The following is a 17500-nucleotide window of genomic DNA, read 5'->3' on the forward strand; positions in this document are numbered from 1 at the left end:
CCTTCGAGGCGGTGGCGGAGCTGAGGCGGCTGTCCTTGGCGGATAATCGGCTTTTGGCGGTGCCTTCCCCCTCCCTGGCTTCGCTGTCACGCCTGCAGTACCTCGACCTCAGCGGTAACCTCTTTGAGAGTCTCCCGGAAGACTGTTTCCGTGGCCTTCGGAGTCTGCAGGGTCTGAGTGTGTCGCGGTGCCCTCGCCTGCACACAGTGAGCAGCGAGGCCTTCCTCAGCTCAGCCTCCCTCCAGATCCTCCAGCTGAGCCACAACCCACGCCTCGCAGCCCTGCCTCCTTCCGCCCTCGCCTCCCTGCTCACCCTCCGCCAGCTGGACCTCTCCGCCTGTGGCCTCCGCACCCTCACTCCCACACAGGTAAATACGAGACTCACCACCCGCGCCTCGAGCCTCCGCTAAGTGGTGTGCCTCTATGGGTTTGATTTAACCAGGTAAACAAACTTTGAACCTGTCCAGGTAAGATAGAAAGCCACCTGCACAGGCACTCACAAGCTTGAGAGAGAGAGAGAGAGAGAGAGAGAGAGAGAGAGAGAGAGAGAGAGAGAGAGAGAGAGAGAGAGAGAGAGAGAGAGAGACCAAACCGAGCAGCACTGGATCACATGAAAATTAACCTTACTGCCTTTTTGGATAGGTAAGGTAAAGTCAGGTTAGGTCAGGTTAGGTTGGGATAGTTTAGGTTAAGTTAAATTAGGTCAGGTCAGGTTAGATTAAACTACGTTAGGTTATGTTAGGTTACTAGATCAGGTAAACTAATGCAAATCAACCAAACCTAACATCTCATTCCTTCCTCCAGGTGCCGCTGCGGAACCTGAGGAGCCTCCAGCTAGCGGGCAACCCCCTCACGTGCAATTGCTCCCTGGTGTGGTTCTCGCGGCTGGCCTCGAACCCCAACTCCTCCATCACCTTCGACCACCCCACCTGTGCCAGCCCCCCAGCACTGTATGGTGAGCACCCCCACCACCATTGTTGTTATTATTATTGTTGTTGTTGTACTAGATTTTATTGTAATTAGTTTAATAGTGGTAGTACTAGTAGTTGTTGTTGTGACATTGATAGTAGTTGTAGATGTAGTAATAGTAGTAGTAGTCGTATAGTAGTAGTAGTAGTAATAGTAGTAGTATAGTAGTAGTAATAGTAACAGTAGTAGTAGTAACAGCATGGTAGTAGTAGTAGTAGTAGTAGTTATAATAGTAGTAGTGATAATAGAAGTAGTAGTACAGAAATAGTGGTAGTAGTTGTTTTAATAGTAGTAGTAGTAGTAGTAGTAGTAGTAGTAGTAGTAGCAGTAGTTGTGGTGGTGGTGGTAACAGGTGCCATTCCCTCAGGTGTGTCACTGCGGGATCTGGGCGGCGACGAGGTGGGGTGCCAGTCCTCCGTGGCAGTGTGGGCGGCCGTGGCGGGCGTGAGCGTGCTGGTCCTCGTCATTCTCTCCTACCTCGCGGTGCTCTGCTGGCGGAGACTGAAGAGGTGGCGGAGGAACAGAAAACGGAGAAGAGAGGGGGACAAAGCATGCTGGGAGGATCCGTTCTTACCTGATGGGGGCCTGTCTGTCACCCGCCTCCCCACCCGCCCTATCAACGGGAACACCCTTACCCACACCCCCACCCCACTAGGCCCCCCTCCACGCCTTCCCCCAACACATCCCCTCCACTACCACCTCCACCACCAGGGCTGCTTACAACAGTGTCCCTACGCAGCCCTGCATCCCCTGTACAGCCCTCTGCTCCCCCCCTGCCATCCTGATTATGATAGAGGGCGGCCGTCCCCTCCCACCACCCCCTCCTCCATGACCTCCCCGCCCCCATTACCTCTAAGTGACCCCCCCAACTGGTACGCTACGATAGGGGGGGATGGTGGGGAGGACAGTGGCAGGGAAAGCCGTCCCCCTACCCCCTTTGATCCCTCTGATAGCCCTCGTAAAGTACCGGTGACATATGTTTGACCTGACCTTATCCAACCTGACCTGATTTAACTTCTCTTGTCAGTGTGTGTGTGTGTGTGTGTGTGTGTGTGTGTGTGTGTGTGTGTGTGTGTGTGTGTGTGTGTGTGTGTGTGTGTGTATTTCTCTAAGCTTTTCGTTTTTTTACCTTAGGAAAGAAAAAAAACAAAATGACCATGATTTATATTCATTAATTGTGTGTAATATTTTTTGTTATGACCTTGTTTCTCGTTTTCTTTCATTTCCCGTTTTCTCTTTCTTTTTATCTGACTATTTTGACATTTTTATGATGTAGATAATGTAGAAAATGTGGAAGTTTCTTGGAATTATTTTTTTTATGTTGTGAATTACATATCAGAGAGAGAGAGAGAGAGAGAGAGAGAGAGAGAGAGAGAGAGAGAGAGAGAGAGAGAGAGAGAGATGCAATAAAGGCACAATCCGCATATATACCAGAAATTTTCAACTTCATTTTTTACATTTTTTTTCCTTACATTATTTTGCTTTACAGAACTTTTATCTGGCGCCTTTAATGAACTAACAATTAATTTACGCTACTTTATCGTTCACGTTTGCTGCTGCTGCTATTATTATTATTATTATTATTATTATTATTATTATTATTATTATTATTATTATTATTATTATTATTATTATTATTATTATTAGCTTTGGCAACTCAATACAATACCGTCCATTGTTCACTTAATAATTCGTTCGTTTGACCTTTATATTCAAAGCACTGTACGTATTATGTCTATAGTTCGCTTTACAGTCATGACCTTCAACGTAAATATACATAATTATTTCCCTTCTTTTATTGTCTCTCTACACACTCACACGCACACACACACAGACACAGACACACACACAGACACACACGCACACGAGGGAGTCTAAAAGGAACTCATTGTTTACTTAATATAAAGGCTTCCGCTTCCCGATGCTCATCTGTTTTATTAAAGTTTGTCTAAATAAAGAGATTTTTCCACTTCATCAGTCATTTCTTTTATTTTTCCTTTTTTTTTTTTATTTATTTTATAATGCTGTAGTTATTATAACGACCTGATTGAGTTGTGAGGTGTGTATTTTATTTTCCTACTCGTAGTTCCGTCAACTAATTATGATGACCTAATTATGCTGTTTGTAAATTATTATTATTATTATTATTATTATTATTATTATTATCATTATTATCATGATAATCATTTATTAACGTTTAATAATTCATTATTCACTTATTTATAATTTGATGTGTACATTATAACATATAGTATATTGGCTTTCCTTGACTTTTCTTTTAAATTTGTTTTAGTTCTTCTCACTGTGGCTTCTATTACATGAACTACCTTTAATTACCGTTTACCTTTAATGAGCATTTTGCAGTAACATCCAAAACCTTCCATCATTTACTTACCCACACTACTATAGGAACCTGACAATGGAGAAATAACATGTAGCGTACTGGGTGTCTTGAAAACAAAGAAGAATCAAGTGAAATACTAAGCAGCTGAATAACTACGAGAGCAACAGCCTAGCACGTTCCGAAACACTTCTGCGCTGCGCACCCACTTCCTTCAAAATGCTCTAGTTGAAGGTACACGGATTTTTAAGGATGTTTATATGGTTCTAGTGACAGATTAACAAGAATTCTACATCATTTACAGGAGAAACATTCTTGAGAACCCGGCTCAGTATCGCTGTGGTCTTTGAAATAGTCGTGGTGAGAGAGCAAAGCGTTTCAGAGACGGGCCATGAGGAAGGGAGACCCGGTAGAGTCACCATCCAGCCACCAGAACGAGCAGTTGTTCCCTGGAGGTGCAAGGGAGAAGGTATGTCGCTCCGCTACCTGTAAGTTCATCTACAGGCATAATTTTTAAGGTAATTGTTTACATATGCTCTGTCTTCAGATATTTATGCTGTATTTAAGGGTTTTCTGTATATATTTTTGTCTGTCTCATTGTCTCTGCTTCGGTCTGTTTCTGTTGTCTCCCTTCCGTCTCGTGCCTGTCCGCGTCTAAGCGTCTTTGTGTCTGGCATTTCTGATAATATATATGGCCAACAGTGAAAGTTATGTAACTACCATAAGTGTAATTCCAAACACGAACTGCTATAAGAAACTCCCATACGCACATGATTGTAATTTTATCCATATATCATAAACTACTATAAGGAAAGTGATTTTAGCCACGAGCTACTACAAGTATAAATTTAGCCACAGATTACAAATTTAGCCACAGATTACCGTAAGGAACTGCCATGAATTACCACAAGTGCAATTCTAACCACGTGTCCTTCCAATGATAGTTCAGTGCCATATTCCCAGTTCATGCGGGTAGTTAGGTGGGTGATTTGGGATATTAGTCATGCATTTATGTATTACTCATATTTAAGCGTTGAGTATGATAATTTCGTCACTCTTATTCAATAATGATGACTAAGTGTTATGAAGCAACTCCTCTTGGTTCGAACCGTGTTTCGAGTCGTGTGCTTCGCTGTGTCTGGCGGCGGGGGAGTGGCCAGCTGGGGTCATGATAAGTCAGTTATACGTTTTTGAGTCAGTGTGCTGTAATATGTGGTTGATATTTGTGTTTGTTATTAAGCAAAGAAAGACAATGGATGTTTCAGTACCACGGTATCGATTTAATTATATTCCTGATTGAGTGGAAGTGAATATTGTTAGACTTTCGTGGGGTAATGTTAGTTTTTTTTTTCCCGCGTTAAGTAAATAGCAGTGATTGTTTTAGTACTTCCGCATCGATTTAATTTATTCCTGATTAGTGAAGGGGTGTAAATATTGTTAGACGTGCATGGGTTAGTAGTAGTCGTTAATTACATGTGGTCTCTCGTTAGTTTCGTTCTCTCGTAAGTAAATAGCGGTGGTTGTTTTAGTACTTTGGCATCGATTTAATTTATTCCTGATTAGTGAAGGTGTAAATATTGTTAGACGTGCATTGATTAGTGGTCATTAATTACATGTGGTCTCGTCGAGCAGAGAAAAGTACGTGATGCTTTTTTCAGTGTTACGGCATCCATTTAATTTATTCGTGATTAGTGAACAGGAGTAAATATTGTTAGACGTGTGTGGGTGATGTTGTTCGTTAGCTTGTGTTCTCTCGTAAAATAAATAAATAAATAAATAAATAAATGAAAATAAATAACAAAAAATAAATAACAAAAAGTTCAGTAACACGACATCGACTTGACTATATTCTTGAGTACCTAGAGAAAGTTATCATTGTTCATAGACACAGACAGACAGACAGACAGACACAGACACAGGGACAGACAGGTAGGCAGATCGTCACAAGCAGAAAAACAGAGACAAACATAGGTAGACAAAAAATATATAAGCAGATAGACATATAGATAGATAAACAGGCGTATAAATGTACAAACGTATAAATGGACATATAAATACAGACAGACAGACAGACAAACAAACAAAAGGAAAAAAAAATCATAAACAGAATCGAACTTTTTTTTTTTAGTTCAATTACGGCATCCATATTTTTAGGCTAGCAGTCAGTCGAGCGTCATTAATTTTTCCTACTTTTTTTTTTTTAACCTGTGTCGGCAGTACCTTCTGATCTGAAGTTTTCCCATTATTTTTAGATTTTTTTCTTTTTTTTATTTTCTATTCTGGGAGTGTAACCTTGCGCGTGTTCTTCAGAGGAAGGGAAAAAAAAAAAAAATACTTGTACTGAACAAGGTCCCATAGAAGTTTCTCTCGTTTCTTGTGTGTGTGTGTGTGTGTGTGTGTTCCTTTTTCAGTCTTATTTCCTTTATTATTCTTTAATTTGCATGATTATTTTGTAGGATATTTTCTTTCATTTTGTAATTTTCTTATCGTTTGACTATTATTATTTCTACTACTATTACTATTTATTTATTTATTGTTGCAGTAATTTTTGTCCCTACTGCAGTGTTATTTGTTATACATCTTATTATCGGTACCTGATTCAATGTCTTCCTGCTGCAGTATTATAATCAGACATCCTTATCTATGTAATCTCCCTATTGCAGTGTTTTTTTTTTTATTACTTATTATTTATCTATTTGATTTGGTGTATCTCCTTACTGTTGCGTAAATCATTTTTTGTCTGATAGGATGAGCTGTTTTAATGACCTCACGGACGTGATTCATTTGGGTTTATTTGTCGCAGGATTTGATTGTAACACCATCCAGCAGGATAGCATCGAGATATTTGTCGTTTGAATAACAGTTTTCGCACAAAGGACAGTGATGCATATCCTGTTTTTTGGGGGGGATTTGCAAACGCAGATACACACTGTGACAAACACATAGCAGATAAAGGATGCGCACACAGGCTTCCCACATATAGAAATTATTAAAGGAAAGCATTACCCAGTGTGTGTGTAATGTACATATATAAAAATATCAGTAAACTGAACATTTATAGCTTGATTCAGTCCCGTAGTAAAACACGAACACACACACACACACACAAATAAATAAATAAATAAAAAATAATGATAATAAATAAATAATAAATAAATAAAATAAATTTATTTAAGTAGATAGATAAATAATAAAATAAAAATAAATAAAAATAAATAATAAAAAAAAAAAAATAAATAAATAAAAAAATGAAAAATAAAATGATTATTATTAAATAAATAAAATAGAATAAGTAAATAAAGTTAATAAATAATAAAACGTAAGTAAATAGTAAATAAAGATAAAAAGTAAAAAATAACGAAACCATAAAAAAAAAAGTACATTAGATTTCAGCCGGACTACATAGTTATATTGTTGCAGAACTGGCTTCCTTTTAACAGGGAGTGTAGGGAAGACTTACTCTAATTCCCGAGTGGCTGGATGGTTGACTTCCTTTAATACGGCGCGTGGATGGCCAGAGGGAGAATAGTAATAATATTGGTAGTATTTGAAGTAAAAATGGTAGTTTATTTACCACAGCTTTACATTATAGTCATTACACTTATTCCCGTGCATAATATAATCAAGACAGATTCGTAGCTATATAAAAAAAAATAAAAATATATATATATATATATATATATATATATATATATATATATATATATATATATATATATATATATATATATATATATATATACATACTACTGCAGTGCATAATTAATAAAAGCACAGAAAATAAGCAACAAGAGCATGCTGTTCAGATTACAAGCTCTCTCCTCAGAGAGAGAGAGAGAGAGAGAGAGAGAGAGAGAGAGAGGGGCAGGCGAATATTTTAAACTAGTATGTTGGTCAATTTTAAAATTGATCTAAAGGATTAAAAGAAAGAGGCAGCCGTCATGAGCCCAGGGGAAGCTCCTCCTTCCAACGGGACAAATGTTAAAAATGTACGCGTGTTCGCCAGACCTTTGAGCCATTAACTTTCCTAACTTTCCTCTCGTGATCTATTTTGGTGGAAATTTCACCACCACCTATATGAGTTCGGGTTTTTCCAAGGCATTCCTCGTTTTACGGCTTCCAACTAACTACAAGTCTAGCCGTGACTTCATTCTTTGACACTTGACATTACTGCATTCACAGTTGTCATGGCAGATGAACCCAGTTTAAACCCGATTTAATTTCAGGAGGATGTGAATGCTTCTGGAGCAGCTTCAGGAGACGGGAATCCAGCAGGATGGGGTTCACTGACAAGTCAGTGACTACTGACTTGACTGGAGAAACTACTGCTGGTCGTGCCCCTGCCCTACAATGCATAACAGAAAGAGATTGATCGGTAGGTGGGATGAAAGGGACACGAGAGGACGTCACCAGGGATAGAGCCCGTGGCAAGACGTGTAAGGAAACTAAGGTTCAACTCCTCACCAGCTTAGTGATCACCAACCTGAGTTAGTTTGGTCAGCCGTAACTGTCCTGTCTGCATGACCTGAGGGGTCGTGTGTATCTTTTCTGCCACATCAGGACATCTTGTCAGTTACATCTATCATGTTCATCTTTGTATAATCCTGATTTTAATGGGACAGACTTTGATTTCTAGTGGCAGTACTTACACTGAATATGATGATAGAGCCACTTCACTAGGGCATAAAAAAAGACTATTTAATTTTTATAGGACATGAAGATTTTTTTTTAGTCGATATTAAACAAGATTGCTATTTTTTTTTTAGTTGATATTAAACAAGCAAGATTGCTAATAATTTTTAACAGGACATAAAAAAAAAGTCTTTAAAGTTTATTAACACTTCAAATTTCTATACATAGTAAAGTGAATCCATGCTTGTATGAAACTTAATCTGCATCAATTACATAAACTTAAAAAATAAAATAAAATAAAATAAAATAGAATAAATAAGTAAAACTATATCCTTCCTAAATATTACTAAAATTTCAAGGCATGAAATTTAAGTCAAGGCAAGCAGTTTTAACGAGAAGAATGGTGAGGCTCACCAAGATAGCTTGATAACAAACAACAGCAGATGCCTAGGATGACACCACCAGAAAGGGGGTGGATCTTCTAGACAGGAAGCATTATGACTAGTAGTGTTCTGTGAGTTAAGGCTGAGCGGAAGGAACAGTGCTGCAGAGGAAACCGGCTTAAGATTTTCTGTGGAATTTGACACGTTTTCCTCATTACTAACCAGAGATTTTTTGTTTTTCTTGCTCTACCACACTCTTCTTTAAGTATTTTATACAAGTTAAATATTGCAAGATAAATCTATTCTTTTTCTTTCTCATGTTTGTATTCTGGCCTTGTCCAAAGTTCCACCTGCTATCAGAGAGGATGTTCTGTGTGATAGTGACCTTGGCCTCTGGGATCTCTCTTTGGTAAGTAGTAGTCTTCATCACAGTTTATACCACATTCCTTATGTAATTACTCATTCTGCCTCTGGTCTAACGTACTAATGTAGTTCTAACAACTGTACTGTTTTTCTCTTTCAGCAACTTGTAGAAGAGGTTCACTGTGTCCTGTTACTTACAACACTAACATAATAAAGCTTCTCATTGTCTAATAATAGCTACAGTATTATCTCAGTCTGTCTAGTAACTGTAGTATTATTTCTTTAATTTTTTGTTTAACTATTCTTTTCCTACCTAGTAACCATTAACTCTGTCAAGGAAACTTAACTTTAGTTACTAAATTATTTTTGTCTAGTAACTATTACTTTTCTGTCCAGTAACAGAATTAGTCTATTTCATAATAATCTCTTTATGCTGTACTTGACAAAATAAAACTGTCCTATCTTTTTTTGGTTTAACTAAACTTAGTTCTTTGTCTATAAAGTTCTCCTATCTTTTCTATATAAAACTATATCTTTTCTATATAAAACTATATCTTAGAATTTGTCTGGTATCTAATAAACTACTTTAATTACAGAACAAATGCATCATACTGCCTGGAGTAACAGGAAGCATGACCAACCAGGCTCATGTCACATCTGTCTAGTGAGCAAGAGGTTTCCTGAACAAGTTGGACTGTTGCCAGAAAGTTTGGCTGTATTTTTTATATGGATGGTGATGGATCGGTGATGATTGTGGGAGTGTTTGGGACAGATTTCATTCTGGTGTGTGCTGAAAGTTATTTTTCTGTGGATGGTGTTATAGGGGAGAGAGGTAAATAAATGAAAGAATGTTAAGTAGAGATTTGAGTTGTGTGTGTGTGTGCTGGAGACCAATTTACTGCACAGAAATTGAAAGAGTACCTGTGGTCAAGAGTAAATTTAGTATTTTTCCTCAATCTTTATTTACTCAAGAATATCCCTACAAGTGATTGTTTTTTTCCTTCAATCTTTACTTACATTTTCTTAGAATTAAATCAATTTCACCCAATGCTTTTTTTTTTAATGGTATTCTTGAAAAATTGAGTTTTATTTGAAGTTTTAAAGTTTTACAGACTGAGGGAAAATTCTGAAGTGAAATTAGTTTGTCACCCAAATATTAGACCTTGACTCTACCATTAGAAGGATCTTGTGTTTCTGCAAACATTGATGTGCACGAGTGCATCAGCTTCAGAAAGTGTTGAGATACTTAGAGGGAAAGATTGCAGTTCAGCATGTTATTTTAGTCGTATGTGCCTGGAATATTTATTTACAGCCAATCCACTTTTGATGCTTATAAACTTTAAATCTGCACAGGCAGATGTTAATAATGCTCCTCGGCAACATTCCCTTCAAAATATCTGCTACTTTTTGTACACCAATATTTTTGAAGTGTTCTCATGACACCTTCAATATTCACATTCACATTCTCTATTTTTGGATTTGTTGCATGTGAACCTGACATTGCCCACAAGTCACTGTGGTGGAATCAGGTCTGACCAAAATCTTGCTAGCTATGACCTGACTGGTCACTTTGGACTTGTTTTCTGCTAGTGTCCTGGCAGAGGTTTGGTCCCTGGTATAGAAGCAAGCCTCTGTCAATTTAACCTGCTTTCAGAACAATTTTGGTTTCCATGGTGATTCAAAGGACATGGCAATGGAAATGCTGGAAATTTATCTGAAGGTGGGATAAATTAGTATTGCTGGGGACTGAACGTTCACCAGGTCACTCAGTGCAGCAGCACACACCTACCTGACAACCAAGGCTTTAAATTTAAATGAAGATTTGGTCAGCACTGACTGCAGTGTCTTTTAACCTGGGACAAGAATTCCACTTCAGCCTGTTACACACTGATAGCAGGTGCAAGACTACTGTTTGTGAACCTTGTGAAGAACCCTGGTCAAAATTAAAACAAAAAATCTGATCTGATAAGTCTCACATTCTTGCCTCTAGGCATGCATGCATGTGTGGGGATGGATTATGCCACTTCTAATTTCTTGAATTACTTGCCTTTTCTTAGTTAGATTCAGTATTACTTGCCTTTTCTTAGTTAGATTCAGTAGTGTAGTGCAGGGAGGTTGCTCTCGCTGGAAGTGATGGGCTACACAAGATTGGTATATGAACCAGCATCATATACCAGAGTGTTTTGTGATCTTTCTACAACAAAGAGAAGCAGCATTTGTGATCTTTCTACAATAAAGAGAGCAGCAGATGAAAGTTGTATTACATTTCAAAGAAGCAGTGACTTTAATAGTAACGTGAATCAATAAAATGCAATTAAATAAAAAATTAGTATAATAAACCTGTCACCCTCCTTTTTTATAAAGTTCAGGGGACAATTTTGCTCTGAAAATTAAAGAAGGAACACCCTGCATGTGGCAGCACACTGGCTTTCAGCAGGAGTGCCAGGAGTGGCACTCATCAGCCCAGGGTATGTATATAAAGTTGGTCAAATTTTCATGGGTAAAATGTCCCCCACCAACTTCTTTTTACAGACGGCAGCAAATTTGTTTACTAATTTGTCAAATAGTTGCATTTTGATACAAAATGCATGGAGCAAAACCACTCCATTCAACTTGTTCCACTTTACAGTGATTACAACAATCTTGCTTCTATCAAATTATTTTACCTGCTCTATTTCAGTGTAAAATATCACATAAAACACACTAGTGTACTTGCATAACATCAACACACACACACACACACCAGTCTTGTGTGACCAGCATCTGCCAGAATCCCTCCCTGCAATAGATGTGTTCCTGACATTATCACACCTTGTGGCTGCGTCGCTCCCTCTCCTGCAAAGTGAACAAAAACTTAATGTCTGCATGTCATTTAACACTTCACAGCATGCACTCTGATTTTGACAATGCCATGAATGCTGTGCATGCTGCCCACTTGTCTCTCCTTCAATCATCAGTTAGTCATTTATAAAGTATTTTCAAGCCATGGTTTGATCTTGTATAAAATTCTACCACATTGTTTTGCTACTTAAATCTTGTCTATCTTTTATAAACTACAAGGAATGTAAACTACAAGGAATGTATGATGTTCTCTTTGTGATGAACCAGGAAGTTATTTAGAAAGTGTTTTTTCCTCAAAGAGACACTTCACAAAGCCACAGTCAGTTCAGTAAATAATGCACGAATCAGGGAGCTAAAAGGGACTACACACCTCCAGATTCTTCTCAGGCTGGCATCTTTCTCTTTGGTTTCCAAGGCACACACTACTCGACTGACTGACTGGATGCCATTTCAACAGTAAAGGGAATATCTTTGAGGAGGAAAAATGCTCATTCTAAACTAACACCTGTCTTTCTCATTACAACCCCAGGAACATCTTCCTAACACTGACAATACTTCATCACTAATATGGTGTTAGAACTCTTCTTGAAGGATATCTTTTGATGACAAATCTGCCACACTGTGTACTGAAGAGGACTGTTACAAAGTAAATATAGAAAGAAGAAATGTGTGGGGATATTAAGAGAAATTTTATGAACAGTATTCTCCTGGCAACACTGATGTGCAGACGAAAACCTGGAGATGGAAAAGGGCAAGGAAAGAGTGCATGGTGTGAAAATGAGTTTTCTCAGTGAAGCATACAGAGTGCCATGAAGGGAGAGTGAAAGCAATGAGTGTATAGAAGAAATGCAGAATGAGAGCACCTGTGAAACTGAAGTGAAATGTGGGGTGGTTGAATGGTGGAGGAGGAGCACCTTGAAACAATTCAGCCTTAGTCACAACATGAATAATGGAACATTCAAGTGCATACAAGTGGAAAAAATAGACATTAATATGAGAGAGGAAGGCCACTTAGAAAGTGGAAGGACAAGATAAGGGTGTGCATAATGTGAAACAGATGCTACTTAGAGGCAGAGCATTTCAAACATGAGGAGGGAGGTTTTGATAGGGAGAGGTGGAGATTTTTCTGCCATGTCTACCCTTTAGATGATGTCCTAAAGGGAGTGAGGTGTCCATGATAGAATAAAGATAATTTCCTCAAACAGATATTTCTCAGCCACATAAAGGAATATAAGTTCTATAAAGGAAAGGCTCCATGAGTAACACTGAAAGTAAACACACACACACACACACACACACATTTTCCTGTACAGAGGGTGAAGGAATGCCTGTTGGGTGATACCATGAAGCACTACTGAAGGTAGGTGGCTGTTCCAGGATGTATACTCTGAATTATATATAAAAAAAGTCAAGATTTAAAATGCATCTTACACTAGATCTTTCTACTTAATGATTAGGCTGTGATAAAAGTCATCAGTAAAGATGTAACACTGGAGACATGACAGCCTTGGAGAAGCAGGGAGGCAACACACGCAGCATTAACTCTCCCTGTGATATGCAACAATTCTCGACACTAAAAATGACGTTTGAAATTTTTAAAAGCGTCTACAAGAACAAAAAGGATTACAAGGCTAGGTTTTGCAACTTCTAGCCATTATGATGATTGAAGGTGGGTGTTGAATAAGAAGAAATCTCTCAGTGGTTAGAGATTAAGGAGAGATGTGTCAATAGCAGGGAAATGGTTAATGGTATCACCAGTAGGGATGCATGCTGTGCTTGGGCTCTGCTAACACTGCCACCAGCCACCATCAGCACAGCTCAGTGGAACAACAAGGTTTAATAACCAAATATACTCAAGCACAGCACATTCAGCGTCCACCCATCACCAGTCACACGGAGTGCCCAGTTGGTGTTTGCATGGATGTGATGGAGCTTCTTCAGACTGTGTAGCCATTGGTTGTTGAGGCACTGAAGTCAATTCAAGAAGGGGGCTGTGATGTGGAGTTTCCTCTGTGTTGCCATTGGTTACTGGTGCACTGAGACCAATCCTGCAAATGAAGCCTTGAAATTGAACACTTCAAAGACACAAAATGAAGCTGATATGGAATTAATGTATCAGTCCAATAATTCTTGCAAAATATAAAACAAAACACTATGATAGGCACAGGTAAAATAAAACAAACTGTAAAAACCTGAGTATCCCAAGAATGAAGTGAATGTAACAATCCAGTAATTCCTGCAAAATATAAAACAAAAAACACCACGACAGACACAAACAAATAAAAAACTTAACACTAAACGAGTTCAAGTACCCCATCAATTCAAAACAGTTGTGTCTTGATCTTCTCAACATGAAGTCACATTATACTAACAGGCAATCCTACACACACTTATCCTGTGCTGGTATTACCCTCTTTGGTCCCCTCATTCATTCCCACATCTTGCCTCCAACACCAAACAGCCTTCATACTGTGCACCAAGTTAATCTTCACTACTACTGTTACCCCTGACAGTCTGAGCATATCACCCACTAAATATAATGGTATACACAAAAGTTGCAAGAGGCTCCCCTCCTGACAGTCACAGCATCTCAGCCACTAAGTAATGGTATACACAAAAGTTGAAAATGGCCTCACCCTGTAAAGTCTGATAATATGGGAGCAGAGTCCAAGGGTAAAGCTAAGGGTAGGCAAGGAAATAGTAGAGAAAAATGACAGCTAGGAGATAGGTACATTTGACTGATTATTAAGTACATGTCTTTTTTAAGTACAACATGTCTTTTTTACACTAAGATGTCTGCAAATATCATGGATTATGAAGTATAACATGTATCATTGTCTATCTTACAGTAAGAGGTCAAGCTATTCCACTGATTATGAAGTACAACATGTATCATTGTCTATTTTCACACTACAAGAGCTCAACATATCCCAGCCAATCCACAATAAACATCCACAATCACGCCTCAACCTTGACACTGCTACACACACACACACACATTCCCGGCTAAAACCTGCCGCGAATTGCCCCGTGTAAACCCGCTTTTATACACACTTATCCAGCAGCTGCCACTTAACTATGTGCAAATCAACCCAGTAATCTGCTCGTTACAACAGAAATACGATAAATAAGTAAATGAAGATATCTAACAGTAAGTCCTTCATTGAACATTCCTCCTCCGCTAATGATCCAAATAAAGCAATTAACATGATGCACCATAAATAACTAATTATCTACATACCAGTGCACCGCCTTAATTACATTATTCGCTATCTAAACACGAATCAAGCTTGAAAAAACATATAATCTGAAAAAAAAACAACCTAAGATATAATAAGGGTAATCATAATAAAAATTACCAGCACACTAGTTACGTAGTTAATGGCCTTGTTAATGTATCTTCACAATCTAAACACATCAAGGTTGCTACACACACAACTTATAATAATAATAATAATAATAATAATAATAATAATAATAATAAACTACCTACACAGTAATCACCTGGTTAATGGCCTTGTTAATTACATCACTGTTCACTATCTAAACACATATGAACCTTCAAAGATTCAGCATACACATAAAACTTCTAAAACACGACCTAACATATCAAAACAAGCTACAAAAGAGAAATAAAAGCAATACTTTGTAATTAAAACAGAGGAACTTACCAGGGAAGAACCAAGAACACGTCACAAACCAGGGAAGAACCAAGAACACGTCACAAACCAGGGAAGAACCAAGAACACGTCACAAACCAGGGGAGAACCAAGAACACGTCACAAACCTTCTTCTTTTATAATGATCTAATAACTTCTTACCTTCCACACCTCGATAACTTGCGGCAGGTGAACAGGTAACAAACTAGGCCAGGGCAGAACTCTCTGTCCTCACTCCTGAAGGGCGGCAGGGAGGAATATACAAGACACAACCGTCACCACCTCCAGTCTCCAGGAATCTAGTTCTCCCGCCAACGTGCGTCAGCCGTCAGGTCTCACGCATTAGTGGAAAGAAAATGGAGACAAACCGTTGATTTTTAAGGGTTACTGTTGTAATTCGCAAACAACTAGAAAATTGGGATAATATTAAAACAAAATACCATTTTCATCTGAGGAGTAGATTAGATTACGTTTAGATTCATTCAGTTAATTAATTTTACTGCTGATCCTTTCACAGAATATATCACTATTTAGAAAAAAAGGTATAATATTTTGTAGAGAGATTGTGTCCACGAAAAAAAAAAGGAAATGTCTGGCTTCGCTATATATTTAAAGCGCCAAAGAAAAAAAAATGTATGTATAAGATTTTTTTTTGTTTGATGTTTGCGATTATAGTTTTGTATGTATCTATAAAACCAATTCTGTTATCATTTTGTTACAGGAAGGAAAGAAAATTGTGTTTGCGAAGGTTTATTTTAATTGCACACCGTTATAATTTTGCAAACAACTAGAAAACTGTCTTTAATCTCGTTATATATTTGAAGTGGCAAAGAAAATGGCCCTTATAAGGTGATTTTTGCTGTTGTAATCTTGTATATATGTAGAACACTCACTCTGCTGTCCTTTTGCTATAAGGGGGAAAGAAAATGGTATGTTGAAGGTTACGTTTTTAAGGTACACTGTTTTGATTTTGCAAACATAAAAAAAAAAAAAATGTATATGCTTCCGCTGTATGCAATATATGATAAAGAAAACGGCTTGTATGCCACGATTTTGCTTTTATATCTCCGAATATAATTATGAAACGATGTAACTTCTTTCGTTGTGTTAAAGGACAGAAAATGGCTTGTAATATGATTTTTAAGGTACACTATTGTATTTTTTTTATTAAAATATAAACCAAAATCAAAGAAGGAAAGAAAGAAAGAAAGAAAAACTAATATCTTTTTTCGTAGTTTTGCTGTTTTGTATTATTATATTTTCTGAATTTCTTTATTATTGTACCTGTGATGTGAAGAAATAGCTTGAAACTTAATTTGGTGAGAAATGCATTATGTTCTCTTCTTCCTTTATTTCTCATCGTAACTGTAACATCGTTTGGAATGGTTTGAAACTTAAGGTGAGAAATGAGAGGCAGGTTTTTTTTTGTTTTAGTCCGCGCTGGAATACTTAGTTCAGGCGTCTTCGTTTTCTTTCGTTGCAGCATCAATTCTGCCACCACTACTGCATACTCTGTGACCTTATTGCTGCCCTGGCGAACTGCTAACCTCTGTAAGGCACGCAAGGCCCCTCCTCCTCCTCCTCTTCTTCCTCCTCGTTTATATTTTATTTATTCATTTTTTTTTTTCGTTTTATTACCCATTTCAACATTTCTTATTCTTTTATTTTCTTTCCATATTTTAATTTTCTTCCTTCTCATGGTTATTGTTGTCCTTCTCTCTCTCTCTCTCTCTCTCTCTCTCTCTCTCTCTCTCTCTCTCTCTCTCTCTCTCTCTCTCAAATAATAATAATAATGCATTTAAACACATTTTCTTTTTCAATGGGTGACTAAATTATTTGACCGACATGCGAATAAACGTTGCCAGATTAGAATCTCCAACCCGCCCTCGTGTCTGCAATCCTAAAGAGTTGTAGGTACGCAGAGGTGATAGATTATTTTGGCACCGATTTTTATTTCATTGGCTAATTATGACGTTAAACCAAACGGACAAGTAAGCTGACAGGTAAATAAATAAATAAATAAATGCATAAACACCTGCTTCGTTGAAAAAAAAAGAGAAAAGAGAGAAAGAAGGAAAAAAAAAGTTAGGGGACAGTTGAATGAATAGGTAAATATAAAAATATATACATACGCATCTGTTACGTTGAAAAAAAAAAAAAAAAAAGAGGAAAGGGGAAAAAAAAGAGGTGCGGTGAGGAAAAAGATGTAGAGAAAAGAAATAAGTGAAAAGGAAAAACGAAAAGGACTGAATACGAACAAAAAGAATGGAACAGAAAATATGAACCAGAAAGAGATAAAAGAATATGAAAAC

At 37.7% G+C, this 17500-nt stretch overlaps 1 protein-coding gene and 2 long non-coding RNA genes across 13 annotated transcripts in view; 2 read left to right on the forward strand and 1 right to left on the reverse strand.

The window, feature by feature from the left end:
* LOC135088758 (leucine-rich repeat neuronal protein 3-like) overlaps nt 1-2943 on the forward strand; it is a 67550-nt gene extending 64607 nt beyond the window's left edge. For all 8 annotated transcript variants that reach the window (XM_063983762.1, XM_063983768.1, XM_063983761.1 and 5 more), the window contains 3 exons: nt 1-368; nt 805-955; nt 1337-2943. The exon at nt 1-368 is cut by the window's left edge and continues 1374 nt beyond it. In XM_063983762.1, the coding sequence (XP_063839832.1) occupies nt 1-368; nt 805-955; nt 1337-1953 (1136 nt within the window). In that variant the 3' untranslated portion in view covers nt 1954-2943. The remainder of the gene's footprint in view (nt 369-804; nt 956-1336) is intronic.
* Nucleotides 2944-3547: 604 nt separating this feature from the next.
* LOC135088760 (uncharacterized) lies at nt 3548-9742 on the forward strand. Of its 2 annotated transcripts, XR_010261107.1 has the most exons (4): nt 3548-3828; nt 7537-7685; nt 8670-8734; nt 9285-9742. It is a non-coding gene; the product is annotated as an uncharacterized LOC135088760 (long non-coding RNA). The 2 variants fall into 2 exon arrangements; XR_010261106.1 differs by lacking the exon at nt 8670-8734 and having other exon boundaries at nt 3676-3828.
* A 141-nt stretch (nt 9743-9883) lies between these two features.
* LOC135088761 (uncharacterized) lies at nt 9884-15523 on the reverse strand. 3 transcript variants are annotated; one of them, XR_010261109.1, is made up of 4 exons: nt 15351-15523; nt 13374-13577; nt 10766-11523; nt 9884-10735 (listed from the first exon to the last, which is right to left on the reverse strand). It is a non-coding gene; the product is annotated as an uncharacterized LOC135088761 (long non-coding RNA). The 3 variants fall into 3 exon arrangements; XR_010261108.1 differs by having other exon boundaries at nt 10766-13577; XR_010261110.1 differs by lacking the exon at nt 15351-15523 and adding an exon at nt 13722-14911 and having other exon boundaries at nt 10766-13577.
* Nucleotides 15524-17500: the final 1977 nt, after the last annotated feature.

The sequence above is a fragment of the Scylla paramamosain genome, chromosome 31 (genome assembly GCF_035594125.1).
Source record: "Scylla paramamosain isolate STU-SP2022 chromosome 31, ASM3559412v1, whole genome shotgun sequence".
Taxonomy (NCBI): domain Eukaryota; kingdom Metazoa; phylum Arthropoda; class Malacostraca; order Decapoda; family Portunidae; genus Scylla; species Scylla paramamosain.